Raw genomic sequence first — 14626 nt, 5'->3', positions numbered from 1 at the left:
GGCTGTCCGAGGGGAAAGGTGGATGGGTTGAGGGGTCATCGGAGGGAGGCTGTCCGAGGGGAAAGGCGTGGATGGGTTGAGGGGTCATCGGAGGGAGGCTGTCCGAGGGGAAAGGCGTGGATGGGTTGAGGGGTCATCGGAGGGAGGCTGTCCGAGGGGAAAGGCGTGGATGGGTTGAGGGGTCATCGGAGGGAGGCTGTCCGAGGGGAAAGGCGTGGATGGTCTCTGGAGCAAGTCCAGGGGCAGACGGGCAGCACGGTGTCATCGAGGTGGAGCTGTTACCATATGGCTAGTACCTATCCAATCATTTCCTATCTAGAGTAGGGAATAGGGGTCAAGGTTTTTGGTTTAGGATTCTGTTTCGTGCTCCCAATTCTTCGGCTTCGTCCCAATTCTCTTCCTTGCTCACATAGTGTGTCCACTTGGCTTGCACACTCCCTGTCGTAGATTTAAAAGCATGGGATTGGTATAAGCATTGGCTGGAGGGGGAGTTTCCAGCGTTGCTAAGTCCATGCAACAACAACAAAAAGTGTGCAAGTGCACACTTCAGGAGAGGGGGGGAAAGGTTGGTGGTTTGGGACGTGGCCTTCAAGCTCTCATTGACGTTTGACAAGGCCTGTGGGATGCGTCCCAAATGGATCCTTTCTCCTTCTATAGTGCACTACTCTAGAGCCCTGGTCAGGAATAGGGTGTTTAGGGAGGAGGAAGAGGGCTCTGTAGGGAATAGGGTGTCTGTTTAGGGAGGAGGAAGTGGTTTCTGTAGGGAATAGGGTGTCTGTTTAGGGAGGAGGAAGTGGGCTATGTAGGGAATAGGGTGTCTGTTTAGGGAGGAGGGTGTCTGTTTAGGGAATAGGGTGTCTGTTTAGGGAAGAGGGTGGCCAAAGGACCATTTTATTATGATGATGATGATGATGATGATGATGACTGTACAAGGTTTGCTTTACTGTTTGTGCTCAGTTCTAATCCTTTTGGTTTAGGTTGTTTCCTAATGGCAGGTCAAGCAATAAAACAAATACATTCTTACAAAGTCTGTCAACTGTGGTTATTGATGGTTTGTCTGAGGTGTGTCTCGTTCTCTCTGTGTGTATGTCCATTCTGAAGTCCTTCATCACCAGAACTCTGCACAATAGTCACTACAGAGGAACCCACTGGACACTTGTTATATGTCCCAAATTGCCCCTTAATCCGTATGTGTGCACTACTTTTGACCAGAACCCATTGGGCCCGTAGTGTACTACATTGGGAATATGGTGTGATTTGGGAAGAACACATTGTCATTTACAGAGTTCAACTGCTGTCGGGGGAAAAAAAAACACTTTCCCTTTAAACACGTTCGGTCTTTTCCGGGAGGTTCCGCCGGGATTCGACACTGCCTCCCTCCGCTACTGCAGCCTGGTCGCGAGGAGCTGTACCAATTCACTTATTATTAGCGATATCAGAAATTATAAACAATTTGCCATTTTAAAACCAGGGAATAGTCCGTCGTTGGATACCACCACCCTCTGCAAAATGCAGGCCATCAAATGCGTCGTGGTGGGCGATGGGTAAGACCTTTTGTGTGTGTTTAGGCTGAAAATGTGTCCTTTTTCGAGTCTGTGAGGGCAATTGTTGCAGTAAAGGTCTGGGGGGCTTTAGCGGGTTGAATGGGTCGGCGTTCACTTCTCTAGAATCCGCTCTCTCATCAGTGCGTGAGCGTAAAATGAATGTTGAGCAATTACATTTTTTATTTTGTTAGCCTACTTTGTGATTTCATGTTATCAATGTATTCGCCACATTTTCCGCCAGGTTTTGCACAATACATTATAAGTTCGGGTGTGAAATATTCTGTCTGAAATTGAACTAAAGCTATTTGAACGTTTCATTGAAATATTAAAAATTTAAAAAACGAACTAAAGCTTCTCGGATTAACAACATTTGGAAACCCATATTTGTCGGGGGGGTTGAGCAGAATTGTGAAATATACATTAATATGTGCATAGTTGCAGAAATGTCGCTGGGAGGGCTTGGCTGAGACTCATTAAATGATGTAATGCTTTCACACCTACACAGCCAGCTCCTACGGAGGCACGGGCTACGGATGGGCATGGGCACCTATGCAAAATGCCGTGTTTATATAGCCTTTCTACCATAGACATCTTTGAAAGACAGGTTTATTTGACTTCTGCTACATTGTGATGCGGCGTAGATTTTGGGTAGTGTGTGGAGGTAGGGTGCACTGGACTGCATAGCTAAACAGGGGTGTGGGGGGGAGGCTGTCTAGGATTTTTTTTAGGGGATGGGCAACACACACACACACATGCGCAATATTGTACAATTAACCTTGTGGGGACCCGTAATACAGTCCCATTCAAAGTACTATTTTCCCTAACCCTAAAACTAACCCTAGTCTGGGTCCAAAAGCCTTCTTAACAGCTTCTACCCCCCAAGCCATAAGACTCCTAAGCAGCTAATCAAAGGGCAACCCAGACCCTCTTTAACACTGCTGCTACTCTCTGTTTATGATCTATGTATAGTCACTTTAACTCTACATGTACATATTACCTCAATTACCTCAGCTAACCGGTTCCCCCACACACTGACTCTGTACCAGTACCCCCTGTATATAGCCTCCACATTGACTCTGTACCAGTACCCCCTGTATATAGCCTCCACATTGACTCTGTACCGGTACCCCCTGTATATAGCCTCCACATTGACTCTGTACCAGTACCCCCTGTATATAGCCTCCACATTGACTCTGTACCGTAACACCTTGTATATAGCCTCCACATTGACTCTGTACCATAACACCCTGTATATAGCCTCCACATTGACTCTGTACTGTAACACCCTGTATATAGCCTCCACATTGACTCTGTACCAGTACCCCCTGTATATAGCTTCCACATTGACTCTGTACCGGCACCCCCTGTATATAGCCTCCACATTGACTCTGTACCGTAACACCCTGTATATAGCCTCCACATTGACTCTGTACCGTAACACCCTGTATATAGCCTCCACATTGACTCTGTACCGGTACCCCTGTATATAGCCTCCACATTGACTCTGTACCGTAACACCCTGTATATAGCCTCCACATTGACTCTGTACCGTAACACCCTGTATATAGCCTCCACATTGACTCTGTACCGTAACACCCTGTATATAGCCTCCACATTGACTCTGTACCGTAACACCCTGTATATAGCCTCCACATTGACTCTGTACCGTAACACCCTGTATATAGTCTCCACATTGACTCTGTACCGTAACACCCTGTATATAGCCTCCACATTGACTCTGTACCAGTACCCCTGTATATAGCCTCCACATTGACTCTGTACCGTATATAGCACCCCCTGTATATAGCCTTCACATTGACTCTGTACCGGAACCCCCTGTATATAGCCTCCACATTGACTCTGTACCGTAACACCCTGTATATAGCCTCCACATCGACTCTGTACCGTAACACCCTGTATATAGCCTCCACATCGACTCTGTACCGTAACACCCTGTATATAGCCTCCACATTGACTCTGTACCGTAACACCCTGTATATAGCCTCCACATTGACTCTGTACCGTAACACCCTGTATATAGCCTCCACATTGACTCTGTACCGTAACACCCTGTATATAGCCTCCACATTGACTCTGTACCGTAACACCCTGTATATAGCCTCCACATTGACTCTGTACCGTAACACCCTGTATATAGCCTCCACATTGACTCTGTACCGTAACACCCTGTATATAGCCTCCACATTGACTCTGTACCGTAACACCCTGTATATAGCCTCCACATTGACTCTGTACCGTAACACCTTGTATATAGTCTCACTTCTTATTTTGCTGCTGCTGATGAATTATTTGTTACTTTTATTTTCAATTTTTTACTTAACACTTATTTTTATCATCTTAACTTCTTAAAGCATTGTTGGTTAAGGGCTTGTAAAGTAAGCATTTCACTGTAAGGTCTACTACACCTGTTGTATTCAGCATTTCACTGTAAGGTCTACTACACCTGTTGTATTCAGCATTTCACTGTAAGGTCTACTACACCTGTTGTATTCAGCATTTCACTGTAAGGTCTACACACCTGTTGTATTCAGCATTTCACTGTAAGGTCTACTACACCTGTTGTATTCAGCATTTCACTGTAAGGTCTACTACACCTGTTGTATTCAGCATTTCACTGTAAGGTCTACACACCTGTTGTATTCAGCATTTCACTGTAAGGTCTACACACCTGTTGTATTCAGCATTTCACTGTAAGGTCTACACACCTGTTGTATTCAGCATTTCACTGTAAGGTCTACACACCTGTTGTATTCAGCATTTCACTGTAAGGTCTACACACCTGTTGTATTCGGCACATGTGCCAAATACAATTTGATTTGATTTGAGCTCCTAACCCTTAACCTAATTCTAACTCTAAACCCCCTAGAAATAGCATTTGACCTTGTGGGGACCAACAAAATGTCCCTAGTTGGTCAAAGTTTTGTTCGTTTGCTGTTCTTATAGGGACTTCAAGTATGGTCTAACATGTCCACACAGACACACACAGGTAATGATGTGGAGTCTTCAGATAGCAGGTCCACCTCTGATATTTCTAATTTTATTGAACCTTTATTTAACCAGGCAAGTCAGTTAAGAACAAATTCTTATTTACATTGACGGCCTACCAAAAGGCAAAAGACAACATAGCATGGCAACACAACAGTCCATAAAGAGAGAACTATAAGACAACAACACAGCATGGCAGCTGTGGTCTGCCAATGTGCCCCCCCAGCCAAAAGTCTATGTAGGACAGTGTCTGTGTTCTCACACACACACACACACACACACACACACACACACACACACACACACACACACACACACACACACACACACACACACACACACTGTCAAACAACCATACACAGCCTTTATTTATTGATTTGATTATTCTCTCTCTCTCTCTCTATAACCCCTCTCTCTATATATATTTCTCTCTCTCAATTCATGTTGAGAGAGAGAGAGAGAGAGAGAGAGAGAGAGAGGAGAGAGAGAGAGAGAATAATCAAATCAATAAATAAAGGAGGCTGTGTATAGTTGTTTGACTGTGTGTGTGTGTGTGTGTGTGTGTGTGTGTGTTTTATTCTGAAACAGAGAGAGAGAGAGAAGAGAGAGAGAGAGAGAGAGAGAGAGAGAGAGAGAGAGAGAGAGAGAGAGAGAGAGAGAGAGAGAGAGAGAGAGAGAGAGAGAGAGAGAGAGAGAGAGAGAGAGAGAGAGAGAGAGAGAGAGAGAGAGAGAGAGAGAGAGAGAGAGAGAGAGAGAGAGAGAGATAGAGAGAGAGAGAGAGAGAGAGAGAGAGGGGTAGCCTAGTGGTTAGAACGTTGGACTAGTAACCGGAAGGTTGCAAGTTCAAACCCCCGAGCTGACATGGTACAAATCTGTCGTTCTGCCCCTGAACAAGGCAGAACCTTGGCCTTCCTAGGCCGTCATTGAAAATAAGAATTTGTTCTTAACTGACTTGCCTAGTTAAATAAAGGTAAAATAAATAAAAAATGTTTCAATTTAAGGGCTTTTGTTGTGTTTCCATTGCCAAAGCCAGTGAAATAGATCATAAAGAAAATGTCTCATTCTCTGTCTCTTAGTGCGGTGGGAAAGACATGTCTTCTCATCAGCTATACCACCAATGCCTTCCCTGGAGAATACATCCCCACAGTGTGAGTATCATAGCATGAAGCTGCACTACAATGATGTGTGTGTGTGTGTGTGTGTGTGTGTGTGTACTTCTCTGAACAACATCCTGTCCTCTCAGGTTTGACAACTACTCTGCCAATGTGATGGTAGATGGGAAACCAGTGAATCTGGGACTGTGGGATACTGCAGGACAGGAAGACTACGACAGGCTCAGACCTCTGTCCTATCCACAGACAGTAACTCACTCACTCACTCACTCACTCACTCACTCACTCACTCACTCACTCACTCACTCACTCACTCACTCACTCACTCACTCACTCACTCACTCACTCACTCACTCACAGTCACTCACTCACTCACTCACTCACTCACTCACTCACTCACTCACTCACTCACTCACTCACTCACTCACTCACTCACTCACTCACTCACTCACTCACTCACTCACTCACTCACTCACTCACTCACCCCCATCTCTCATTCATTATCACTCATACACATTCCGCATCCTCCATCTTGTGTCTTCCTGGTTCTGCTTAACTCATTCTCCACACAGTTTCCTGTTATTCCACTGTTTTCCTCATTATCTCGCCAGTGGCGGCTCCGTCAGAAACACAGCTCCCTGCCTGCCTGGCTGCTGCTTCAGAGAAAATGATTAGGGGGGCTATTTTAGCGTTTCACCCATCCCAGCCAGAGAGGAGAATAGTCATATTCTCACACAAATTATCAAGGAACCTACCAGGTACAACCCTAAATCCGTAACTTGCCCTCTAAATACACCTCTGCTGTCTTCAACCAGGATCTCAGCGATCACTGCCTCATTGCCTGCGTCCGTAATGGGTCCACGGTCAAACAACCACCCCTCATCACTGTCAAACGCTCCCTAAAACACTTCAGCAAGCAAGCCTTTCTAATCGACCTGGCCCGGGTATCCTGGAAGGATATTTACCTCATCCTGTCAGTAGAGGATGCCTGTTTGCTCTTTAAAAGTGTTTTCCTCACCATCTTAAATAAGCATGCCCCATTCAAAAAATGTAGAACTAAGAACAGATATAGCCCTTGGTTCACCCCAGAGTTGACTGCCCTCGACCAGCACAAAAACATCCTGTGGCATTTTGCATTAGCATCGAATAGCCCCCGTGATATGCAACTTTTCAGGGAAGTCAGGAACTAATATACACAGTCAGTTAGGAAAGCTAAGGCCTGATTTTTCAAACATAAATTTGCATCCTGTAGCACTAATTCCCAAAAGTTTTGAGACACTGTCCATGGAGAATAAGAGCACCTCCTCCTCCCAGCTGCCCACTGCACTGAGGCTAGGAAACACTGTCACCACCGATAAATCCATGGAGAATAAGAGCACCTCCTCCTCCCAGCTGCCCACTGCACTGAGGCTAGGAAACACTGTCACCACCGATAAATCCATGGAGAATAAGAGCACCTCCTCCTCCCAGCTGCCCACTGCACTGAGGCTAGGAAACACTGTCACCACCGATAAATCCATGGAGAATAAGAGCACCTCCTCCTCCCAGCTGCCCACTGCACTGAGGCTAGGAAACACTGTCACAACCGATAAATCCATGGAGAATAAGAGCTCCTCCTCCTCCCAATCTTCGAAAGCCAAGTCAACAAACAGATCACCGACTATTTCGAATCCCACCGTACCTTCTCCACTGTGCAATCTGCTTTCCAAGCCGGTCACGGGTGCACCTCAGCCACGCTCCAGGTCCTAAACGATATCATAACCACCATCGATAAAAGACAGTACTGTGCAGCCGTCTTCATCGACCTGGCCAAGGCTTTTGACTGTCAATCACCAAATTCTTATTGGCAGACTCAAGAGCACTGGTTTCTCAAATGACTGCCTCGCCTGGTTCAACAACTACTTCTCAGAGAGAGTTCAGTGTGTCAAATCGGAGGGCCTGTTGTCCGGACCTCTGGCAGTCTCTATGGGGGTGCCACAGGGTTCAATTCTTGGGCCGACTCTTTTCTCTGTATATATAAATGATGTCGCTCTTGCTGCTGGTGACTCTCTAATCCACCTCTACGCAGGCGACACCATTCTGTATACATCTGGCCCTTCTTTGGACACTATGTTAACAAACCTCCAAACGAGCTTAAATGCCATACAACTCTCCTTCCGTGGCCTCCAACTGCTTTTAAATGCTAGTAAAACTAAATGCTCTTCAACCAATCGCTGTTTGCACCTGCCTGCCCGACTAGCATCACTACTCTGGACAGCTCTGACTTGTGGACAACTACAAATACCTAGGTGTTTGGTTAGACTGTAAACTCTCGTTCCAGACTCACATCAAGCATCTCCAATCCAAAATTAAATCTAGAATTTGCTTCGTATTTCGCAACAAAGCCTCCTTCACTCATGCTGCCAAACATACCCTCGTAAAACTGACCATCCTACCAATCCTTGACTTCGGCGATGTCATTTACAAAATAGCCTCAAACACTCTACTCATCAAAATGGCTGTAGCCTATCACAGTGCCATCCGTTTTGTCACCAAAGCCCCATATACTACCCAACACTGTGACCTGTATGCTCTAGTCGGCTGGCCATCGCTACATATTCGTCGCCAAACCAACAGGTTCCAGGTCATCTATAAGTCTTTGCTAGGTAAAGCCCCGCCATATCCCAGCTCACTTGTCACCATAGCAAAACCCACCCGTAGCACGCGCTCCAGCAGGTATATTTCACTGGTCATCCCCAAAGCCAACACCTACTTTGGCCGCCTTTCCTTCCAGTTCTCTGCTGCCAATGACTGGAACGAATTGCAAAAATCACTGAAGCTGGAGACTCATATCTCCCTCACTAACTTTAAGCATCAGCTGTCAGAGCAGCTTACCGATCACTGTACCTGTACACAGCCAATCTGTAAACATCACCCCCAACTACCTCATCCCCATATTGTTATTATTATTATTTTGTTGTTGCTCTTTTGCCCCCCAGTATCTCTACTTGCACATTCATCTTCTGCACATCTATCACTCCAGTGTTAATGCTAAATTGTAATTATTTAGCCTCTATGGCCTATTTATTGCCTTTACCTCCCTAATCTTACTACATTTGCACACACTGTACATATATTTTTCTATTGTGTTATTGACTGTATGTTTGTTTATTCCTGTGTTGTTGTTTTTGTCACACTGCTTTGCTTTATCTTGGCCAGGTCGCAGTTGTAATTGAGAACTTATTCTCAACTGGCCGACCTGGTTAAATGAAGGCAAAATAAAAAATATATAGTAGTCAGACCAGTGACAGTGACAGGCCAACCACCAGGATTACTGAGTGGTGTTGTTATAACACATTAATACATCCTGTCTGCCTCATGAATACATCCTGTCTGCCTCATTAACACATCCTGTCTGCCTCATTAACACATCCTGTCTGCCTCATGAATACATCCTGTCTGCCTCATTAACACATCCTGTCTGCCTCATTAACACATCCTGTCTGCCTCATTAATACATCCTGTCTGCCTCATTAACACATCCTGTCTGCCTCATTAATACATCCTGTCTGCCTCATTAATACATCCTGTCTGCCTCATTAACACATCCTGTCTGCCTCATTAATACATCCTGTCTGCCTCATTAACACATCCTGTCTGCCTCATTAATACATCCTGTCTGCCTCATTAATACATCCTGTCTGCCTCATTAACACATCCTGTCTGCCTCATTAACACATCCTGTCTGCCTCATTAACACATCCTGTCTGCCTCATTAACACATCCTGTCTGCCTCATTAACACATCCTGTCTGCCTCATTAACACATCCTGTCTGCCTCATTAACACATCCTGTCTGCCTCATTAACACATCCTGTCTGCCTCATTAACACATCCTGTCTGCCTCATTAACACATCCTGTCTGCCTCATTAACACATCCTGTCTGCCCTCATCCTGTCTGCCTTAACACATCCATCTCATTAACACATCTGTCCTCATTAACACACATCATCCTGTCTGCCTCATTAACACATCCTGTCTGCCTCATTAAACACATCCTGTCTGCCTCATTAATACATCCTGTCTGCCATTAATACATCCTTGCCTCATTAACACATCCTGCTGCCTCATTAACACATCCTGTCTGCCTCATTAACACATCCTGTCTGCCTCATTAACACATCCTGTCTGCCTCATTAACACATCCTGTCTGCCTCATTAACACATCCTGTCTGCCTCATTAATACATCCTGTCTGCCTCATTAATACATCCTGTCTGCCTCATTAACACATCCTGTCTGCCTCATTAATACATCCTGTCTGCCTCATTAACACATCCTGTCTGCCTCATTAACACATCCTGTCTGCCTCATTAACACATCCTGTCTGCCTCATTAACACATCCTGTCTGCCTCATTAACACATCCTGTCTGCCTCATTAACACATCCTGTCTGCCTCATTAACACATCCTGTCTGCCTCATTAATACATCCTGTCTGCCTCATTAATACATCCTGTCTGCCTCATTAATACATCCTGTCTGCCCCATTAACACATCCTGCACATCCTGTCTGCCTCATTAACACATCCTGTCTGCCTCATTAAGACATCCTCTGCCTCATTAATACATCCTGTCTGCCTCATCCTGTCTGCCTCATTAACACATCCTGTCTGCCTCATTAACACATCCTGTCTGCCTCATTAACACATCCTGTCTGCCTCATTAATACATCCTGTCTGCCCATTAACACCTAGAATCCTGTCTGCCTCATTAACACATCCTGTCTGCCTCATTAATACATCCTGTCTGCCTCATTAACACATCCTGTCTGCCTCATCCTGTCTAATACATCCTGTCTGCCTCATTAATACATCCTGTCTGCCTCATTAACACATCTGTCTGCCTCTCCAGAATACATCCTGAACCTCAGAACACACTGTCTGCCTCATTAACACATGCTGTCTGCCCCCTCATTAACCCTGTCTGCTCCTCTCCAGCTGCTGCCTCATACCAACACAGAACCTACTGAGCCTACAGAACCTAGAGTCACTGAGTCACAGAGTCCAACTCACCCTGTAGTGCTGTCCTCTATACAGAACCAGCTGCTGTCCTCCAACTCACCCTATACAGAACCTAGAGAGTCAGAGTCACAGAGTCCAACTCACCCTGTAGTCTCTCCAGCTGCTGTCCTATTCTATACAGAACCTAGAGAGTCACTGAGTCACAGAGTCCAACTCACCCAGCAGTCTCTCCAGCTGCTGTCCTATTCTATACAGAACCTAGAGAGTCACTCATTGTTTTGTCTCTCATGCAGTGTCTCTTGTTTAGTCAGCCTGTTTAATATACTGTCTGTTTTCTGTGTATTGTCCGAAACAGGACGTGTTCTTGACATGCTTCTCTCTGGTGAGCCCTGCCTCCTTTGAGAACGTCAGAGCTAAGGTGAGTGTCTCTATCGCCCTGCTAAATAACAGTGATGGTAATATCTCTAATATGGTCAGCTCCACATTGTACAGTCATATCTCTAATATGGTCAGCTCCACATTGTACAGTCATATCTCTAATATGGTCAGCTACACATTGTACAGTAATATCTCTAATATGGTCAGCTCTACATTGTACAGTCATATCTCTAATATGGTCAGCTCCACATTGTACAGTAATATCTCTAATATGGTCAGCTCCACATTGTACAGTCTCATATCTCTAATACTGTCTGTCAGCTCCACATTGTACAGCTTAATATCTCTTTAATATAGGTCAGCTCCACATTGTACAGTCATATCTCTAATATGGTCAGCTCCACATTGTACAGTCATATCTCTAATATGGTCAGCTCCACATTGTACAGTCATATCTCTAATATGGTCAGCTACACATTGTACAGTAATATCTCTAATATGGTCAGCTCTACATTGTACAGTCATATCTCTAATATGGTCAGCTCCACATTGTACAGTCATATCTCTAATATGGTCAGCTCTACATTGTACAGTCATATCTCTAATATGGTCAGCTCCACATTGTACAGTCATATCTCTAATATGGTCAGCTCCACATTGTACAGTCATATCTCTAATATGGTCAGCTCCACATTGTACAGTCATATCTCTAATATGGTCAGCTCCACATTGTACAGTCATATCTCTAATATGGTCAGCTCCACATTGTACAGTCATATCTCTAATATGGTCAGCTCCACATTGTACAGTCATATCTCTAATATGGTCAGCTCCACATTGTACAGTCATATCTCTAATATGGTCAGCTCCACATTGTACAGTCATATCTCTAATATGGTCAGCTCCACATTGTACAGTCATATCTCTAATATGGTCAGCTCCACATTTGTCATATCCTAATATGTCAGACATTGTACAGTCATATCTCTAATATGGTCAGCTCACATTGTACAGTCATACTCCCCTCAATATGGGCTCCATTGCTGTACAGGGCTTACATTGGACAGTTTCTATATACAGAGGCTGAGGGACACCCTGTTGTCTCTCCAATATGGTCCTACATTGTACAGGGCCTGGTCAGGCACATTGTACAGTACAGTGTCTTACATGGTGTTTATACAGAACCTAAGAGTCATGTCACCCAACTCATATGGTAGCTCTCAGGGCCTGGCCATGGCAGAACCTCTTAGCTATGTCGACCTTTGTCCCCAAGACCTTACCCTTTGACCTTAATACAGATCTGGGTGTCAGTGGCACTTCAAGGTCCCCCACCTGTTCTCAGAACCTGGTCACATGGCAGAGGTCACAGGGTTCTGTTTAGGGTACATTTTTAAAAATCTAACTAGGCAAGTCAGTTAAGAACAAATTCTTATTTACAATGATGGTCTAAGGCACTGCATCTCAGTGGTAGAGGCGTCACGACAGACACCCTGGTTCGAATCCAGGCTGTATCACAACCGGACGTGATTGGGAGTCCCATAGGGCGGCGTACAATTGGCCCAGTGTCGTCTGGGATTGGCTGGTGTAGGCCGTCATTGTAAATAATAATTTGTTCTTAACTGACTTGCCTAGTTCAATAAAGGTTCAAATGAAATGAAAATGAACCTTTGACCTTTGACCTCTGTGACCTTGAACAGTGGTACCCGGAAGTGCGTCACCACTGCCCCAACACCCCCATCATCCTGGTGGGCACGAAGCTGGACCTGAGGGACGACAAGGACACTATTGAGAGGCTGAGGGACAAGAAGTTGTCCCCAATCACCTACCCTCAGGGCCTGGCCATGGCACGGGAGATAGGTGGGTGTCTGTGGAGGGTGGTGTTTTAGAAGTTGTCCCCAATCACCTACCCACAGGGCCTGGCCATGGCACGGGAGATAGCTGGGTGTCTGTGGAGGGTGGTGTTGTAGTTTGAGAATGAGAGCGAGGATGTAGTGTGTTTGAATGTGTTTCTGACAGCTTCTTTGAGCTTTAGGTGAACTCACCTATTTTTGAGTCCCAAGTTTCTGACTGACCAATTGGATGTGTGTGTCTGTCCTCATCCTCTTCTCTGATTGGCTGTCTCCTGTCCCCTACAGGTGCGGTGAAGTACCTGGAGTGCTCAGCCCTGACCCAGAGGGGGCTGAAGACGGTTTTCGACGAGGCCATCCGGGCCGTCCTGTGCCCGCCACCAATCAAAAAGAGGCGCAAGAAGTGCACCCTCTTCTGAGGGGGGGGCGAGGAGGAGGGGGTCTGCAAGAAATTAAAACTGAATCTACTGCTAATCTATCGCTGTCAGTGTCTCAAATACTACCCTAGTCCCCCTTTAACACTGGCCAAAAGTAGTGCACTATGTAGGGAATAGGGTTGTTGTTTGTAAGGGAGTAGTAGTGCACTATGTAGGGAATAGGGTTGTTGTTTGTAAGGGAGTAGTAGTGCACTATGTAGGGAATAGGGTTGTTGTTTGTAAGGGAGTAGTAGGGCACTATGTAGGGAATAGGGTTGTTGTTTGTAAAGGAGCAGTAGTGCACTATGTAGGGAATATGGTTGTTGTTTGTAAGAGAGCAGTAGTGCACTATGTAGGGAATAGGGTTGTTGTTTTAAGGGAGTAGTAGTGCACTATGTAGGGAATAGGGTTGTTGTTTGTAAGGGAGTAGTAGTGCACTATGTAGGGAATAGGGTTGTTGTTTGTAAGGAGCAGTAGTGCACTATGTAGGGAATAGGGTTGTTGTTTGTAAAGGAGCAGTAGTGCACTATGTAGGGAATAGGGTTGTTGTTTGTAAAGGAGCAGTAGTGCACTATGTAGGGAATAGGGTTGTTGTTTGTAAAGTCCCAAAGTGCACTGAGTAGGGAATAGTGCACTGTTTGTGTAGGGAATAGGGTTGTTGTTTGTGACCAGGGCCCACATAGGGAATAGGGTGCCATTTGTTTGGAAACAGTAGGGAATAGGGTTGTTGTTTGTAAAGGAGCCAGTCTATGTCTAGGGAATAAATGGGTCAGTGTCTCAAGTAGTGCACTATGTAGGGAATAGGGTTGTTGTTTGTAAAGGGCTAGTAGTGCACTCAGTAGGGAATAAATGGGTCAGTGTTTGTAAAGGAGTAGTAGTGTCTATGTAGGGAATAGGGTCAGTGTCTCAGAGAGTAGAGGCCATTAAATGGGTCAGTGTCTCAGAGAGAGAGGCCATTAAATGGGTCAGTGTCTCAGAGAGAGAGGCCATTAAATGGGTCAGTGTCTCAGAGAGAGAGGCCATTAAATGGGTCAGTGTCTCAGAGAGAGGCCATTAAAGGCACATGTCTAGGGAATAAATGGGTCAGTGTCTCAGAGAGAGAGGCCTATTAAATGGGTCAGTGTCTCAGAGAGAGAGGCCTATTAGGGAATGGGTCAGTGTCTCAGAGAGAGCCATTAAAGGCACTATGTAGGGAATGGGTCAGTGTCTCAGAGAGAGAGGCCATTAAATGGGTCAGTGTTTCTCAGAGAGAGGCCAGTGTAAATGGGTCAGTGTCTCAGAGAGAGAGGCCATTAAATGGGTCAGTGTCTCAGAGAGAGAGG

The 14626-nt window shown here is 45.4% G+C and overlaps 1 protein-coding gene across 1 annotated transcript; it reads left to right on the top strand.

The window, feature by feature from the left end:
- The first annotated feature begins 1353 nt into the window (after positions 1-1353).
- On the top strand, positions 1354-13902 carry LOC127930267 (ras-related C3 botulinum toxin substrate 3-like). Its single transcript, XM_052519820.1, has 6 exons — positions 1354-1544; positions 5627-5698; positions 5794-5911; positions 11019-11081; positions 12739-12898; positions 13177-13902. The coding sequence occupies exons 1-6, from the start codon at positions 1510-1512 to the stop codon at positions 13305-13307; spliced, it is 579 nt and encodes a 192-aa protein (XP_052375780.1). The 5' UTR covers positions 1354-1509; the 3' UTR covers positions 13308-13902.
- The last annotated feature ends 724 nt before the right edge of the window (positions 13903-14626 follow it).

The sequence above is a fragment of the Oncorhynchus keta genome, chromosome 5 (genome assembly GCF_023373465.1).
Source record: "Oncorhynchus keta strain PuntledgeMale-10-30-2019 chromosome 5, Oket_V2, whole genome shotgun sequence".
Classification (NCBI taxonomy): domain Eukaryota; kingdom Metazoa; phylum Chordata; class Actinopteri; order Salmoniformes; family Salmonidae; genus Oncorhynchus; species Oncorhynchus keta.
This window is presented reverse-complemented; position numbering and strand designations above follow the sequence as displayed.

Coding starts and splice junctions, on each gene's coding strand:
- LOC127930267 (XM_052519820.1), top strand. CDS start 1,510: ATGCAGGCCATCAAATGCGTCGTGGTGGGCGATGG. Junction 1,545..5,626: donor TGCGTCGTGGTGGGCGATGG/GTAAGACCTTTT, acceptor TCTGTCTCTTAG/TGCGGTGGGAAAGACATGTC. Junction 5,699..5,793: donor GGAGAATACATCCCCACAGT/GTGAGTATCATA, acceptor CTGTCCTCTCAG/GTTTGACAACTACTCTGCCA.